This window comes from Myiozetetes cayanensis, unplaced genomic scaffold, assembly GCF_022539395.1.
Source record: "Myiozetetes cayanensis isolate MyiCay16 unplaced genomic scaffold, myiCay2020 scf21, whole genome shotgun sequence".
NCBI classification, from domain to species: Eukaryota; Metazoa; Chordata; class Aves; order Passeriformes; family Tyrannidae; genus Myiozetetes; species Myiozetetes cayanensis.
In genome coordinates this window covers 7,198,158-7,215,357 of record NW_026087423.1, presented here as the reverse complement: position 1 = coordinate 7,215,357, position 17,200 = coordinate 7,198,158, and the positions used below count along the sequence as shown (strand labels likewise).

General features: G+C 53.7%; 1 protein-coding gene across 1 annotated transcript; it reads left to right on the top strand.

Moving 5' to 3' along the window:
* The first annotated feature begins 7 nt into the window (after positions 1-7).
* Positions 8-12,579, top strand: MVK (mevalonate kinase). The gene is made up of 10 exons (XM_050318379.1): positions 8-114; positions 241-388; positions 1,294-1,441; positions 2,575-2,730; positions 5,564-5,667; positions 6,497-6,542; positions 7,366-7,456; positions 7,864-7,980; positions 10,641-10,794; positions 11,103-12,579. Exons 1-10 carry the CDS (start codon positions 28-30, stop codon positions 11,252-11,254), a joined length of 1,203 nt encoding a protein of 400 aa, XP_050174336.1. The 5' UTR covers positions 8-27; the 3' UTR covers positions 11,255-12,579.
* The last annotated feature ends 4,621 nt before the right edge of the window (positions 12,580-17,200 follow it).

Here is a 17,200-nt window from a genome sequence, read left to right as displayed (position 1 = left end):
TCAGTCGGCGCGGGCCGTGAAGCGGCGATGGTGGCGATGTGGGAGCGGGGCCTGGCGGTGTCCGCGCCGGGCAAGGTGATCGTGCACGGGGAGCACGCGGTGGTGCACGGCAAGGTGAGGGGTGCTGAGCGGCAAGGTGAGGGGTGCTGAGCTCCCGGCCGTGGTGCCGGGCAGGGTCAGGCGAGCCCGGCTCTGTGAGCGCTGCCCGGCCCCACCGTGACCTCCGCTCTCCCCCCGCAGGTGGCCTTGGCTGTGGCGCTGGACCTGCGGACGTTCCTCCGGCTGCGGCCCGGGGCCGAGGGCCGGGTGCGGGTTTGCCTGCCCGGGGTCGGCGTCCAGAGGAGCTGGGACACCCCCGAGCTGCGGGCCCTGCGGGGCCGGATCGCAGGCAAGGCTGGGGGGGAAGCGCTGCCCGGGCGGGGTGAGGCGCCCTCGGTGCTGTGAGGTGGGACCCTCTGCAAGGAGGCCCTGCTGGGACCCCCTGTGGGATGGTTGTGCAGGGGTCCCCGTGGGGTGACTGCGGTGGGACCCTCTCCGAGGCAAAAGTGCAGGGACCCCCCATGAGGTGACCGTGCAGACCCCCCTGTGGGGTGACAGTGCTGGGACCCCCCACGGGGTTATTTGCAGTGTTCCCCTCGCTGTCTCTGACCCTGCTCGGTTTGTGTGCTTTGCTGACCTGTTCCTGCACCCTCCCTCCATGTGACCCCCTCCGGCGCTCAGGTGTCTGTGTGTGCCCCCTTCAGTGTCATGTCCCCTCCTGTTTCAGGCTCCCAAGGACCTGTTCCTGTGCTGCTGCAGCTCTAGCAGTGTTGGAGCCAGGCAGGGACCACGTCCAGGGATGTCACAGATGGGGGGGCCAAAAAGGAGCCTCTCTGGAGCTGGTCAGAGCTGGGCTCCTAAGGAAGGCAGGGATAAGGGGGCCTGTTTCCTACCTCTCTACCCCACACCAGCCCTCACTGGAATTTCTGCAGCATCTTGTACTGGGTAGAGCCCCAGAATATCCCAGTTCCAGAATCCACATCCTTCAGTGAAGAGTTTGTGACTTGCCTAGTTCTCCATAGTGATCACTGGGAAGTGTAGTCAAGGAGACATTGGCAGATGGAAACATTTGGATTTGAGAATGGCTGGCGGAGAATTTGCTTTGATTTTCATCACAAACCCTGAGGTAGAGCCTAAAATCAGCTCCACCTATTTCTGCCTGCTGTAACAGGAGGTGCTGTTGTAAATGCTGCTTTCAGTTGAACAGTTCCCTGGACTCTAAGTGTTTAAATTCTCCCCTGCTTGCTTCCGTAGCTGACTTTGAGGAGTCTAAGTCCCCCAGCCTAGAACAGCTGGATGCACTGAGGGAGTTTGCTGGAATTGCTGCTGGAGCCTCAGGCCCTGATAGCCTTGCTACCCTTGCCTTCCTGTACATGTGCCTGGCTATTTCAGCTAAGTATGGGTAAGGCTCTTCTCCTGCCCCAAAATAAACCTGTTGGGTGTTGTTCACCATTAGTTGCTGCTGCAAAATCATGGGGAGAAAACAAATCCTGGGGGCAAAATAAGGCATTACTAAGGTGTCTCGCTTTGTTTGGGTTCTGGGCCCGCAGGAGACTGGAGAGCTGAGCTGTTTGGTGGGTTGGTGCCCTAGGCAGGTGGGCTGGGAATCACCTACTTTCATTTAGGCATCAAGAGGCTTAAATAAGAGCAGTTCATCCCACAGCCACAACACAGACATCCCTCCCTCCAGGAGGCAGCTCCTGTATTTGTTGTCTGAGCTAAGTCTGATCCCTCTGTGGGCTGAATGTGCCTAAAAACAGGAGAAGTTGAGGTAAGCCCAACTCAGGGCTGTTCCAGTTTCCAAATTTGCCCGGCACCGTTGATGCCCTTGGTGTGACTGGGCAGGTGGTCAGTCTGGTACAGCCCTTTTGGCTTTTAGAAACCAAGTCAGAGCCCAGCTTCAGTATTCACATTAAAGAGCTGGGATGTGCAGCTGCATCGTGGCTGGGCCTGCAGTCTGGGGGTCGCTCAGTGGTGGCACTGGGGCTGTCACAGCTCTGAGACCAGCAGTGCAGAGTTCTGTCACTCACCCACAGAGGGAAAAGCTCCAGGGTTTCAATCTGGGGTCTGTAACACAACCCAGGCATGCTCAGTGAAGCAGAGGGACAGGGAATGTGTCCATATTCCATCTTCCCATCAGCCCGTTGCTCCAGTGGGATGTAAATACAATTACAGACTTGGGATGTTTACACTTTATTTAGAAGCATGCTTAAAATCATGTTCACAACAGTCTTTGAAGGGGCTCCTTGTGATGCTGCTCAAGTATTTAGTTACCAAGTGTCCCTGCTATCAGCCTGACAAGCTGTGCCAGTCCTGGATCCGGCTCAGCAAGGCTTTGTCCCAGGCTTAGCCAGGCCACTCCGCTGGGGAATGAGCCCTCCTGAAGCCCCTCTGTGTCAGATGTGTGTGCTGATGTTGCCAGTTTTCAATCAGCTTTCCCTGTGATCAGTCCCAATTGGCCTCTTTTGCCTCTGCAGTGTTGTCTCAGGGTGGAATTTGGGGCGGCTGTGCCATTCCTGTGTGTCTGTGTTGCAGGGACGTTCCGAGCGTGGACATCGTGGTGTGGTCGGAGCTGCCCACGGGAGCAGGGCTGGGCTCCAGTGCTGCCTATGCCGTGTGCTTGGCTGCTGCCCTGCTCATGGTGTGTGGGGCCATCTCCTGCCCGCTGCAGGAGGGAGAATCCACAGCCAGGTAAGGAGCTGGGGAAGCCTCCCTGCCTGGGATCCACAGCTCTGCTCCCTGTGCCCCGTCTTTCCTTTTACCTCCAGGAATTCTGGCACTGCCACCTCTCCTGCTCTCTCTTGGCTGTGGCCACAGCAGTGGCACCCTGAGCCCATTTCCTGTCTCTCCCCAGTGTTCCCAACCCTGTCCCAGAGCCCTGACCTGAAATCACATTTATCATTCACTTCTGATAAAAGCAGCTGAGATGTCATAAAACTCACCCCATTTCCCTTGTCTGGTGTCACATACACATACTTAAAGAGAGAAAAAAACAACCCTTGATTTTTTTTCCAAGCAAATAAAACACACGCTTTAATGTGCTGAATTTTTTTAACCTCGATTTCCTCTGTTGTCTCTGAGCATCTTCCAGATTTTACTTTGAGTTCTCCAGGATCATTTCTGGGTTTTCTGTATTTCCCATGGATTTTTTTTTTTTCTGCGTGTGCTACATTTCCTCCTGACCTCCTGCCTGTCTTTCCCCTTTATCAGTGGCTGGAGAAAGAGAGTTTCTTTCCTTCTACCCTTGGAGCTCAGCCCTGGAGGCCTGGTGTGCTGTGCCCTGTGTGAGAGGAGGCTCTGTTTGAAGCAGCTTGCCACAGCTCGGGGGGGCAGAACTTCCTTCTGCTCCCTGTGCCAGGTGCAGCCTTTTCTGGCTGTACTTGCCGTGGGATAAGAGTGAGACAGCAAGGGGGGGGTGACTGTGTCCTCCTTTTAAACCAGAATTTTCAGCTTGACCCAGAAACAGGTTCTTGGAGGGAGCAGTTTGTCCCCCGTGCTCGGGCAAATCTCCCACACTGAGAACTGAAAGGGCAGCTCCACTCGGAGCAGCCAGGATGTCTTCATTCATTCCCTTGGCTGCAGCGTGGATCCAGCATAATTCCTTCCTTGCAGCTGGCGTGCAGAGGGGAGAGTGAGAGATGGGGGTGTCAGACTTCAGAGGGTTTTTGCTTAACGTGGCAAGAAAAGAACAGCGTGATATAATGGCTCCCGTGTCGGCAGGAATCGCAGCCTCTCAAAGAGGATTAAAAACAAGTGGTTTACAGCAAACCCCGCTCCTGTCTGGGAGTCGTGGTGCTGGGAGCTGTTCTCTGAGTGCTCCACAGATTAAATGCTGGCAAGTGGGATGCAAGGTGTGTGGAGATGGATAAAGACATTCTGCTGAGGCCCGGGGAAGCGGGGAGTGAAGGGAAACAGCTTCCACACAGCGGGTGGCTCTTGGAACTTCTGCCTTGCCTTGCAAGACTCTGTGAGGCTTTTCCAAAATGTGTGTTTGTGCCTGTGCTCCAGCATGTTTTATTCTAAAGACCTGTTGAATGGACTGTAGAGCAGGCTTGTGGTGTGCAAGGAGGGTCAGAGGTGTGTCTCTGTGCTCAAAATGAGAGTAGGTTTAGATTGGATATTGGGAAGAAATTCTTCCCTGTGAGGATGGTGAGGCCCAGAGAAGCTGTGGCTGCCTGATCCTTGGAAGTGTCCAAGGCCATGTTGGATGGGGCTTGGAGCAACCTGGTCTAGTGGAAGGTGTCCCTGCCTGTGGCTGGGAGTGGAATGAGATGAGCTTTCAGGTCCCTCCCAGCCCAAACCATTCCATGATTTGGGTGAGGTAAATGTGTCCCTGCAGGATGCAGGAGGCTCCTGTGGGTGTTGAGCTTCCCTTGGGGTGCCAGAATCCTTCACTGTGGAGGGAACAAGTGGGTTTGAGAGACTGGTGAGTTCTGAAGGGGATGTGTGGGAAGCACTAGGGTTTTGGGAGGCAGTGGGGGAGAAATCTCTGAAGTCACAGCCAGCAATTGCTCTGTAAGTGGCAGCTCTGCCTTTGCTTTTTTTCTGCTTCTGCAGCCTGTTAATTAGTGTGTTCAGTGAGGGGCCTTGATCCTTGTGAGTCTGACCTAGCACCAAAGTCTGTGCCAGCATTTAAACTCCCAAAGCATTCACCAGCCTGTGTGACTGCTTTTCAGACAACAGAAAACCCGCTTTTGTGGTTTTTAGGATAACACCTTCTGGATGTGTGTCTGCTTCCCTTCTGTGCTCCCTGGGCCAGCACTTGGCACAGCTTCAAGTGTTCAGAGTTAATCCCTGAAAATGAAAGTCTTTGCTGGAGATGGTGGAGTTAGAACTGATATACTTTTTGACCCATTTTGGGAGGCTCTGCAGCTGAGCAGCTGGTGAGCAGGGGCTGAAGTTGCACGTCTGAAATGCAGCTTTTACCATTCTGTTCTCACCTTCTGCTCCTGTAAGTGCACTGTCCTGCCTGTTGATGAGCAGGATCTCACACCGAGATCAGAGAATTGTGGGATGGTTTGGGTGGGAAGAGACCTCAAAGATCATCTCATCCACCCCCCTGCCATGGGCAGGGACACCTTCCACTAGCCCAGGTTGCTCCAAGCCCCAGTCAGCCTGGCTTTGGACACTTCCAGGGATGGGACAGCCACAGCTTCTCTGGGCAGCCTCTGCCAGGGCTTCATAACCCTCACAGGGAAGATTCCTTCCCAGTATCCCATCTAACCCTGCCCTCTGGCAGTGGGACCATTTCCCTTGTTCTGTCACTCCTGAACCTTGTAAGTGGTCTCTCTATGTATTTCTTGTAGCCCCTTCAGGTCCTGGAAGGCCACAATTATTAGATCACCCCAAAGCTTCTCTTTTCCAGGCTGAACAATCCCAACTCCCTGAGCCTTTCCAATGTGTTTGGTGAGGTGGGGATGGGTTTGGACTTGCATCCTGTTTAAATTTGATCTCCCTGAATCTGTTCCCTTCCTCGCACTGGCCTAGGGTAATTGTGTGTTGGGGTCATTTTCTTGCCTTCCAGGTGGACAGAAGAGGAGCTGACAGTGATTAACAACTGGGCCTTCCAAGGGGAGCGAGTGATCCATGGCAATCCATCGGGTGTGGACAATGCTGTTGGTACCTGGGGTAGGTGTGTTTACTGCTCCCCACAGAAACTCCCAAATCCAGAGCCCTGTTTTGTTCAGAGCAGAGGGAATCCTTCAGTTTGCTCCATCTGTGAGCTGGGACTGGAGCCAGCTGGGATGTTGGGGATGGGCTGCAGGAACACCAGAGCTCTGTGTCCCTCAGGCAGGTGCCGTGGGGCAGAGACCCCACCACAAATAACTGATATTTTAAACATTCTGGCAGGAACAAAGAAGCCTAATCCCGTCCCAGGGATAATGCTGGAGAAAATGCAGTTGGACAGCTGTCATTTAGTTTCAATTAGCAGAGACTTCCCAGTGTTTTGAAAGTGTCCTTGGAGACTGTTAATAATCTTTCTAATGAGACCTAATCGTGGTGCCTCTGTGAGGGTAGGAGCCAAGTGAGACATTCCTTCTGGACAATGAAATTCCATGCTGAAGGATGGCTGCTCGCACATTCAGTCTATGGAAACCCCTGTTGCTTGGCTCTGCCCCAGGGAAGCGCTGCTGGATTCTGGGTTTGGTTTGGTTTTTTTTTTTTTCAGGGAAGATTTACTGCTGGCCAAACTCTTTGCCTTTTAAAAAATTATTTGATGTGATCCCAGAGTAGAGGAGAGCAAGGGGAAAGGCCCTGGGTTAACTACGTCCGGCCAGACCCTCTCATTAAGGCAGCAGGGTGAGGCACGTTCGTGCTGCTGGAGAACATGGTTCATTTAGCTGGTGTTTCTTGCAATTACTGTCACAGGCTCTGGGTGAGGTTCTGAAGATGAAAGAGCTCCTGTGTTATCTCTGCGCTCGCTCTGTGCCGAGACAATACATGTATTTTACTTTAGGTGGAGCCCTGAGATACCAAGCAGGAAAAATCACACCATTAAGGAGGTAATATTGGAGTTTAAAAATAACCCTCACACACGGTGGGTGGAACATGTCAGGGAGGCTCTGGGTGGGTGTTGTGGGTATGAGGGTGATGGGAGGTGGCTGGAGCGTGGGAAGGGCTCTGCAGCAACGTTTGGGGGGAGGGCAGCCTGAGTGTTGCCCTGGTTTGGGGTGGGTGGGGGGCACAATGAAACGTTTGGTCATTATCTGCCATTAGATGAACACAGCACAGAGGATCAATATTAATTTCATGGCATTATGGGCAGCAGGAATGGATCTGCTCCTGGCAGCAAATGACATTGTGGGGAGGGGGAACTTTGTGCTTACCTGGTGGGGGGAAAACCCACTGGCAGAGAGAAATCTGGGTCCTGCGTGTTCCCTCTGCCTCCTGCCAGCCAAGGATAATCTGACTCCATTAAAATCTTTCACAGTGCATGAAATTGCTCTATTAGCAGTTAATGGCCACTGCTGGCTACCCTCATGGAGAGGATTTCAAAAGAAAAATTTTACTTGAAAAACATGGATTTCAGTAAATACATTACAGTCCTATTTATAGTACTAGTACAGTTGTTCCTTGTATCCAAGAGGAAAAAGCCTGAACCCAGCACTGAAGCACCTGCTTAAGTTTTGTAAAACTAATGGGTCTCCTTATCTTGGGTGTCTGAAAGAGGCCTTCTGAGGCAGAATGAGCTTTAGCCTTGGGGATTGTGAAGGAAAGAGGCCAGGAGATGTTCCCTGCCCATGGCAGGGGCTTGGAATGAGATGGGCTTTAAGGTCCCTTCCATCCCAAACCACTCTGGGATTCTCTGTCTCCTGTTGCTTTCAGGGTGCCCACGCTGAGGATCTTGCTGACCAACACAAAAGTCCCTCGAAGCACCAAGGTCCTGGTGGCTGGGGTCAAGGAGAAGATCCTGAAGGTGCAGCACCTGCGTGGTTGTGGGGATGGAGATAACCCTCATGTGGGACTGTAGGTCCCACAGGGATCTTCTGGGAGATCCCTCCTGTGGTCACTGCATTCCTGTCTACTGCCTAAAGCCCAGCTGCCTGGGAACAGGGGTTCAGCTCATCTCCTCCTTTTCTCCAGCATTAACAGGGCTTGCCACAAAAACCACCAGTTTGCAAAAGAACACTTCATTCCTCTGGCCTTCCCCTCTCTTCCTCCATTTTCTGCAGGCAGGAGCAGCACTGCCCTGCAGTGGGGTGCTCTGTGAATGAGTAGCCCCAAATGGGGTGAGGAATTGCTCAGCTCAGAGAGACTGGGACTGGTTTCATCCCAGTGCTTTGGAAGGACAGTGTCTCACCTCTTCCTTCCCCCCCTTCTCAGTTCCCTGCAATAATGAACCCGGTGCTGGACTCCATCGATGCCATTTCTCAGGAGTGCCAAAGTGTTCTGGAAGAGATGCCTGCAAATCCATCACCAGAGTATTACCCTGTGCTGGAGGTAAGGGGCTTGTTCGCCAGTATTTTTAGACACTGCTACTGTTGAACATCAAAATGTCATTTAAAGAACATTAGGTCTGAGCAAAAAAAAAATGTGATGGCAGGAAATGTTCAGTTCCGAGCGAAGCCGTGGTCTCTGTGTGCTGCTTTTAATGCCCTTCCTGGAGCCAGGAGACACAAAGTGCTGCTGCTGCCTCTCCACAGCTGTGGGTGGGGATGGGGGTAGTGGGACTGGGGCTCTGTGGACCTGTGGCTCTGGGGGCTTGGTTTCCCTTCCTTGAGAATCGTGGAGTGATGTCTGTGCCGTGGGCCAGCCGTGCTCGTTCTGGCAGTCACTGTGAAGCAACTGCTCTGTCGCTGCCAGGACTGGAGTGAGGAGTGGGAGCCCAGGGCCACTGGTTTGTGATGGGCTGGTTCTGAGCCAGCTCCCAGTGCCCTGCGCTCGTCCTGGCTCCGGAGAACGACAGACAGAGCTGTGCCCAGAGCTGACCTGACAGTGATGCACGAGGTGCACACAGAGATCTGTTTGTCTTGGCTTTGCTCACAGAGAAGAGGCTGCTGGGGGGGAGGAACACGCTTCCGAGTGGAAGAAGTGCTGAGAGTGCTGTAATGCTGATCCCCAGCACCCAGGGGGAGGGATGTGTGTCCCAGCTGAGCCAAACCTGGCCTGGCCCTGGGAGCCAACCTGGACAGTCAGAACCATTTGGTACCAGCAAGGAACATCCTTGTTGGCATCTGGATCCCTCCTGCGAGGATTCTGCTCGTCCTTGCTCTTGCTGGTGGGTTGTTCCCTCCGCAGCTGTGAGGGGTCTCCTGTGGGGTTCATGGCAAAATTCTGCTCCCTTTGCACCAAGAGGGTGGTGGGATCCTGCACTAATCAGGGTGGACTGAGCTGGCATCTGCTGGGGGAGGTCTGGAGTCTGTTCACAGCACAACTTCACACCACTCTTGCCCTTAATTCCATGTCCTCAGGCTGTTGGAAGTATTGGGGCCCAGGGAAGAGAGGGGATAATTTGAGTTGTGCTTTGAGATCCTCACATGGAAGATGCCAAAGCATCCTTGTGTCCCACACCCTGGAAGCAGCTCTGCAGTGAGCAGGTTCCTGTCTTGAGTCTGCTGTTTCGTCTTGTGCTTGAAGAGCCCTCAGAGGCCCAGCTGATTATATGCAGCATATATATAAAAATATATATTTTTGGCTGTTTCTGAAATGTGCAGTTCTGGCCAGTCGAACTAGTCTAGTGTGTCATAAGCTGTCATCTGATTCCTGGCAGATTTTGGATCAGGAGATGACAGGTGTCTTGGATCATCACAGGCAGTGCTGTGCCCTCACTCAGGCATGTAAAGAGGCCTCTGGATGGACGTGTGTCCAGCCCAGCCCAGAAGGGTGATGGTTGTGCTCTGTGTGCTGCTGGCTCCTTCTTCTCCCTGCTGTTCTTTAAACAGGACAGAAATGCTCTGGAAGGGAGAGGGGGATTCTTCCTGCACTGTCTCCTCCGTGTGGAGCTGAGGGAGGGTGATGTGACTGACACCTCTCTGTTCCCTGTGCATCCCTCCTGGCTCACTGTGAACCACAGGCAGGCAAGAGCTTGGTGCCACTGGCTGGAGGAGGGAGCACAGGGCTGTTGTTAGGGAGCCCTTCTGGGACTGATCCTGTGTCCCCTGGCTTGTGACAGCCTCTGGGAGCAGCCAGCACGTGCTGTGGAGGTTGGTGGAGTTGGGGTGTCAGAGTGGTGTTGCTGAGAACAACCTTCCTCTGCTGCTGGTGCTGATGAGCTGTGACAGCCTTGTGATACTTGGGGTCCAGTGTCAGCTCCTGGCCCTGCTCCAGACTTGCTCTGAGCACAGGCCAAGCCCTTCCCTCTGTTCCTGAATCCATCACCTGTTGTACTGGGAGGAGAGAAGCTGTAACTCCCAGCTCTGTGGTGTTGCCCATCCCTTGGGGCTGCTGGGGCAGCTCTCTCTGGAGCAGCAGGTCTGTGCCTGGCTGGGGCAGCAGGGAGGGTGGGGGTGCTCAGGGGGGCCTGTGCTGCTCCTGAGGGAAGGACTCTCTTGACCCCACTCGAGCTGGGTGCCAGATTCCCAGTGTGGAGCTGCCAAGAGGCCCCTTGGCTCCTGGCCCAGGCCCTGCCCGTGAGGAGGAGAAGTGCTGCCCAAACCAAACAAGAGGAGGTACCTCCGTGTGGCGCCTGCAGTGGTGCCTCAGTCGTGTCAAGAGGTCCCTGGCTTTAGCTCTGCTGGGTAGATGGCAGGGCAGGGCAAGGGGACAGCCAGGAATGAGAGATGCTGGCTCAGTGCCCTTCCCACGGCCTTGCACAGCCTCCTGCTCAACACTCGTGTGACAGGGAGAGGAGAGGAGTCAGGAGGCATCACAGAGCTCTGAAATAAATGTCTGCTGGCAGCTTGCAGTGATCAGGGTTTTCTCAGGAGGTCCAGGAGCTGTTGTACCCCTGTCACTCTACAAGGCACGAGGGGGACAGGGACAGATGAACAGCCCAAGGCTCAGACTCTGTCCTAACCTCGTTGCCTGGTGCTGGTGGGTAAATTCGTGGCAGAACCGGGATGGTTGGAAGGCAGGGCAACTCCCCTGCACCTCTCTACCACTTCTGTAAAGACCCTCTGTCTCCAGGTGTGCTCACCTCATCTCTGTGTGGTTGCTTTTAGGAATTCTTTGACATAAACCAACACCACTTGAACGTGCTGGGGGTTGGCCACCCGTCCCTGGACAGGCTGTGCCAGGTGACAGCATCCCACGGGCTGCACAGCAAACTGACCGGGGCTGGCGGGGGCGGCTGTGCCATCACCCTGCTTCCACCAGGTCAGTGACTGCCACCCTGGGCATCCTCCCCCATGGCCCCGGGGGGCTCAGCTTTGAGGGCAAAGGGATCACTGCCAGCCCTGGCGTGGCTGTGTCAGGATGGGGTGGGATGTCTGGCAGAGCTGCCTGGCACTGGGGGTTGCAGTGTGTCATCCAGGGGCGGTTCAGGGCATTCATTTATGTGTGTCAGGCCCTGAGGGCACTGACCCCGTGCCAGGGGCCGTGTGTTTGAAGGTGCCATGGCCTGTTTTGCTCTCCCTGCAGTGGCCCAGCTGACTCACTGGCTGCTCTTGCCTTCCTCTTGGCAGACACCTCCCCGCTGGCCGTGGAAGCAGCCAAGCAAGACTTGTGTGCCTGTGGATTTGAATGCTGGGAGACCAAGATTGGGGCCCCCGGGGTGACCCTGCACTCCCTCTCCTCTCTGAACACCCAAGTGCTGCACGTGCTCTCCCAGAGTTAAGCTGCTGCCTCTGGCAGGACTGAGCCCTTGGCACCAAAACTCGGAGGTTTGTGTGCCTGGATGCCTGGAAACTTCTTTTGCACTCTCCTGTGTGCCTGAGGGCCTCTACATATGGCTGTGGAGCCAGTTTTGGGCCTGCTGTCACTGGGAATGGGGGCTGCCATGGGGACCTGGGAGCACCTGCCTGCTCCTGGGTGAGGTGTGGGTTTGTCCCAGGCTCTCAAAATCCTGGTTTGAATTTACTTTCTCAACTGCTGTGCTAATCCCAAGGGGCAGGAGAAGAGGGGCTTGGCTGGATTCCAGCAGGATAATGACGCTTTGCTGCTTCAGATGCATGTGGTATCTCCTCCCTCTTCCCCGGTGTCCCATGGAGGGGGCTGGCAAGGTTGATGTGCTTCGACATTTTTGGGCGAAGAGCATCTTGGCAGCTGAGGGCTTGACACTTGGGTGTCTGTTTCTTCTGGACCCTAATTCACAGTGGAGAGGAAACCTTTAATACGGCTCTTACCTGCTGCTAATTAAGAGTTGGGTAATTAAAATGCAAGATAGAGCACAATTCCAGTGAAATTATCAGTTTTCACTCTTTTCCATAATCTCTGCCTGGGCTGATAAGCAGAGTGTGTAGTCAGGCTCTGTTTTTATTCACAGGTCTGGCTCAAACAGCACCTGTCACCTGCAAGGAGGGTGACTCCAGGCAAGAGCAGGCTTAAAATTTCTCCTTTTAATAACTGTTCTCTCACGCTTCAGTCTTAAACCAGCACATCCCTGACCCTGCCTGGTGTTGGGTTTACTTTGATGTAATTAAGTAGGGGAAAGAAACCCAAACCGCGTCCTCAAAAGCTCACCGTAAGTTGCAGTTGGCAAACTCTAAAACCTAAATGCATTTAGACTTATTACACAAATGTAAATGCATTTTTTTACTCCTGAAATTTTAATGACTTGTGCCGCAGAACTGAGGGGAATTGGCTGGGAAGTGGCTGAAGCCGGAGTCTCTGGGAGCCAGGAGCTGACTCTGAGTGACTGTGGTCTCTGCTGTACTTGCCAAAGGGGTTTTATCATTGTTCTCTTTGTCTGAGGTGGGTTTTTTAAGTGGGTTTTTAAGTGTATCTCTGCTCAAGAATGGCTTCATTTAAAGCTGAGTAATGAATTGGCAGAGGTGGGGAACTTGCCTTCCCCTTCCAGCACAGGAATAACAAAAGCAAGTGTGAGAAGCTGAGATGTTCTGGCTCGAAACTCCCAGCATCGTGGTGACCAGCTTTAGTTCCCTGATCACATGTAAAACTGTCTCTGGTTTTAATAAACTGAGGGGGTTTTTTATGTGCAAAGTGTTCTTTGATAATTATTCTGGGTACAAAAGGAAAACAGTACCTTACACTGCTTCAGGAGAGCAGGTCTCAGATGCTGGCTTTCTACATGTCTAATTACAATTCCAATTTGCATCCAAGAACGGCTTTACACTAATCACAAGTCAGAAAGGCTGATAAATAATTTACTATTTTCTAATACAGTGTAATCAATGTGAGTATCTGGGAGCGTGTTGACTTTAACCACTTACATGTGTCTGTACTTTGTGAGGGTTGGCACAAAGAAATGCCAAATCCAGCACGGGGAAAACTCAAATCTAAACGGCACGTCAGGGGCTGAGCCTCGTTAACTGCCTTCCCTGGAGCGAGGGCTGGGGGAGAGAATGGAGGGGGAACTCACAGAATCCCAGGATCACTGAGCTTGGAAAAGACCTCCACGATCCTCAAGTCCAGGCTTTGACTGACCCCCCTCCTTGTCACCAGCCCAGAGCACTGAGTGCCGCATCCAGTTGTTCCTTGAACACCTCCAGGGGTGGGGACTCCACACCTCTGTGGGCAGCCCCTTCCAAAGCCTGACCACCCTTTCCATGAGGGAATTCTACCTGATGTCCAGCCTGAACCAGCCACCTCTGCAGGTTTCCTCCAGGTTTGTTCATCCCACTCTGCTCCCTCCTGCAGTGGAAGTGGGGGATGTTCCCAGGCCAGGGAGGGGTGTGGCACTGTGGGGGACAGGAGGGTGCCCTGGGTGAGGGTCTGTGGGACTGCTGTGGGAAGTGCCCCGAGCCAGGGTGGCACTGCAGCAGGACCCTGCCCACCCTGACACTGGGGCTCTGCATTCCCTGTGCCACAGGGACCAGAATTGCTGAAATCAGCAGCTGGAGCCAGTCCCAGTCTGTTGGAAGTAAGCACAGATTTCACATCCATCTGTGAGCACGGGAGTGCCCGTTCCCTCCTTTCCAAATTCCTCCTTTGCCAGCTCCATCAGAGGCTTCGCAGGGACCTCATACACCCCCTGGGATAACCTAGGGATGTCTGGAATGTATCTTACCCCAACTTCCACAAGGGAATCACCCCTTAACTTGCAACCACCTCCCGTGATTCCTTGAGCTCTGGGGTACAAGGATTCCATCCCTGCCCCTCATCAGTTGTGGGCAGCAGGAGCAGCTGCTCCCATGGGAATGATACCACACAGGGGATGCAGCAGGAGGCACAGCTGCCTCTCTCCTGCACTTTGCTGCCTTGGGAGCAAACCTGGAGCCCATCTGAAGCCCGTGGAGCGTGTTCTCCCCACGGATCATCCCTCCTCTCCCAGCCACCCCACAGCCACGCGCTCCGGCTACTCCCGCGTTACGGATGTGCAGCGGAGCAGCGATTGCTGCTGAAGGATTAGCCTGGTAATTTGGCTAATTTTTCTCAAGCTTCATTTTTCACATTATGAGCTTTGCAGAAAGACTAACGAGCCTGGGTTTGCCTCTAATAGCCAGCACAGGAACAGGGAGGGGAAGATGTGCTTCATCCTAAAGGATGGATTGAGGAATTGGGAGCACCCTGGCCAGGCTGCTGTGGGCAAGTGTGGGGGCCCCTTGAGAGCTGGGGGTCACTGGTGTTTCTTGGCAGCTAAAAGGAAAACATTTTGTGTAAAAATACCTTTCAAAATCTTCCTTTTCCTTCGCAGCCAGTGCACAGGGCAATCTTGTCCCTGGAGCGTCTCCCACCACCCGAGAGGGCTCCTGTGCCCCTCAGCACATCTCCCCCGACCTGGGACCCCACTGCTCCCTGCCTGGCCCCTGCCAGGCACAGATGGTATTATTATTGTTTGTTTTCACTCCATGTCAGCAGTGGCTTCTTTCTGCTCCGGTGAATAGATGCTGAGGAGGCAGTGACATTATTGGAGAGCACAGAGAGAGCAGAAACAGGGTCAGGGAGAGAGAGGAAATGTCAGCGCGCAGCCACGGAGGGGTGGGGGGCTGCTGGGGACCCTCAGGGCTCCCTGACACTCCCAGGGCCCCTTCTGGGGTCAGGGTGGGGGAGTGGAACCAGGGGACCCCCGGAAGGCTGGAAGGGCTCAGGGTCATGTCCTGGGCTCTGCACAGGGAGCCTGGAGGGCTCGGGGTGTCTGGGGGTCCTCCTGGGGCTGGGGGTGCCCCCAGGGCAAGTCGAGACCCCCATCAGAGCCATTTCAAGGGCAATTTGTGTAGATCCTTATCTCCCGCTGCAGACGGGCTCCCTGTCCCCTCTGCCACCTCTCCCTGGGGATTTTGGGGTTCACCTATTCCCAGGGCTCAGCACCGACACACAGAGATCTGAGGGGAGCCCGTCCCCCACCCCTCTCCCCTCCCTGCACGCTGAAGGTTTTGAAAGTTAAGTATTACCGTCTGCTTTGTTGTTGCCTAACTACGACAGACAAATTGAGAACTAGTTGTCAAAATGTCAGTGCACAACAAATCAACATTCAAAATGAGTCTCAGCGCTATGTGGTGTATAATTAAAAAAAAATCCTTTTTAGAAATTTCAGCAAGCGTTGGCTCTGCTTTATATTTGTCTGTGTGATTAATAAAGGCAGCTAATTTTCAGACTTTAAAAACAGCTAGAAAATAGCTCCTAATTACATATTAGGTTCCAAGCGGCCCCCGCTGAGCGAGCCTGGTATTGGTGGGCCAGAGAATTTGGCAGGGGCTTAATTACATTCTGAGCATCATCTAATTTTAGTTAAATGTAATGTAATCAGCAGCAGATGTCTGAAATAAAATATGAATTATGAATATGATGAAATTTCATTCTTGAATAAAAAAGTAATTTGCTATTTAGTTCATTAAAGTCGCAGAGGTTTATTAGGGAGCAGGTACACGGTGCGGCTGGTTCTATTAAAATGATATTTCAGAGGGAGCAGGAAATTGCATTAAAGGTGCTAAAATATTCCACCAGGACGATGCACCATGTGGGAATTAATGTTTACAAAAATAATGGAGCCCCTCTGCTGGCACCGGCTCCGGAGTTCCCGTTAATGCAAGTGATGTTCCCACATCCAGGGGGGACCCTGGATTGTCCCTGGACCTGCTCCATCTGTCCTGGGACACAACTGAGTTCTCCATGCTGTTGGGCTCCAGGGTTTACCCCGTTATTTCTCAGAATTCTGGGATTGTTTAGGTTGGAAAAGACGTCCAAGACCATCAATCAAACTTGTATCTCATCCCCACCTTGTCAACCAGACCAGAGCACTGTGTGCCATGTCCAGTCATTCCTTGGACACCTCCAAGGGTGGGGACTCCACCACCTCCCTGGGCAACCCCTTACAATGTTTAACAACCATTTCCATGAAGAAATTCCTCCTGATGTCCAACCTGAGCCTCTCGTGGCACCGCCTGAGGCCATGGGGCTCCAGCATGAGGGCACGGGGCCATCGATCTGGGCTCCCTGTGCCTTATTCCAGCTTGGCCAGGACAGCAAAGCACCAGTTCTGTCATTGGCTCCGGGACCGTGGCGGATCCCCACGGGACACCATCGCCTGGACATCTCTCCCTGCAGCATCCTCTGCAGCTTCATCTCTGAAGTTTAAATTGCTTTTCTCTATCCCTCAGTGGCCCACGCTGACAGATAAGCATCTCCCGGAGAGGGAGAAGGACGGCGTGTTCATTATTTCCTTGTATTACAGATGCTGTCATTTTAATCCCTCCTGGATGCTGGCAGAAAGGCTGCGCCCGGGCTCCGGCTCAGAGCCCTGCCCTCCTCCAGTGTGCTCTCCAAGAAAACCCTGTGGCTAGTTCATCTTGCACAGCAGGAAATCCCAGGGCACATCCCGGCTGCCTGGTCCTGGTGGCTCTGATGTGCCTGGCACGGGTGATGCTCGTGGTGAGCGCCGGTGCCAGCGTTGTGGCGCAGCCGGGCTGCCACGCTCGCCGGCGTGGGCTCACCGTCCTCCCTCTTCTATTCATCAAGGGCATGACAGCTAAAATTCATTTGAAGATGAAGAAAGTGCCGGCTAATCCTTTCTGGGAGACAGTGATAGACTGGCGGCTCGGGAAGAATTGCACAGCAGTAATGAAATTAGGCTAAAACTGCTGGCGGATAGCAGATAATTGCCCTTGTCTGTCACGAGGAATAACATCTCCCAAATCCAACACAATGATTGTTAAAGTTGCAGGAATTTATTTTATTTATTTTACAGGCTCGGGCTTGGCTTTCCGGAGGTCTTTCCCAGGAAAATAAAGGAGTGGGAGTTGTGCGGTTGCCTCCTGCCTTCCGCAGGCACTTCCACTGACTCAGCTGCGGCAGCTGGTCTGCCCTGATGGAGCAGCACACGCACGATGACAAGGACACCCCGATGTGGGACCCCACTGGGGATGTTCCCAGGAGCAGGAGAGGAACCAGCCAGCAGCATGTGCTGCTCGGAGGAGCTGGTGGCGGTGCCGCTGCTGGTCCGTCCCCAGCTCCTGCTGACCTTCTGGTGCTTTCTAGGGTGAATCCGTCCTCCAACACCAGGTCCTGCCTGCGTGGTGCTGGGGTGGGAGCTGGTGCTGGAGTGGCCACACAAGCCCCAGCACCTGGTCCGTGCTGACCAGCAGCCATTTGTTCCGTAATGGATGGGGGTGGTGGAGGCCCCGCGCGGGTGAGTGACTGCGCTGGCCGGCGCCGGCGATGCTTT

What these genes read in the sequence shown, in the direction of transcription:
- MVK (XM_050318379.1), top strand. Translation starts at nt 28, where the DNA reads ATGGTGGCGATGTGGGAGCGGGGCCTGGCGGTGTCCGCGCCGGGCAAG. An exon ending in GAGGGAGAATCCACAGCCAG is followed by an intron (nt 2,731 to 5,563) that starts GTAAGGAGCTGG and finishes CTTGCCTTCCAG; the next exon opens with GTGGACAGAAGAGGAGCTGA. An exon ending in CATCACCCTGCTTCCACCAG is followed by an intron (nt 10,795 to 11,102) that starts GTCAGTGACTGC and finishes TCCTCTTGGCAG; the next exon opens with ACACCTCCCCGCTGGCCGTG.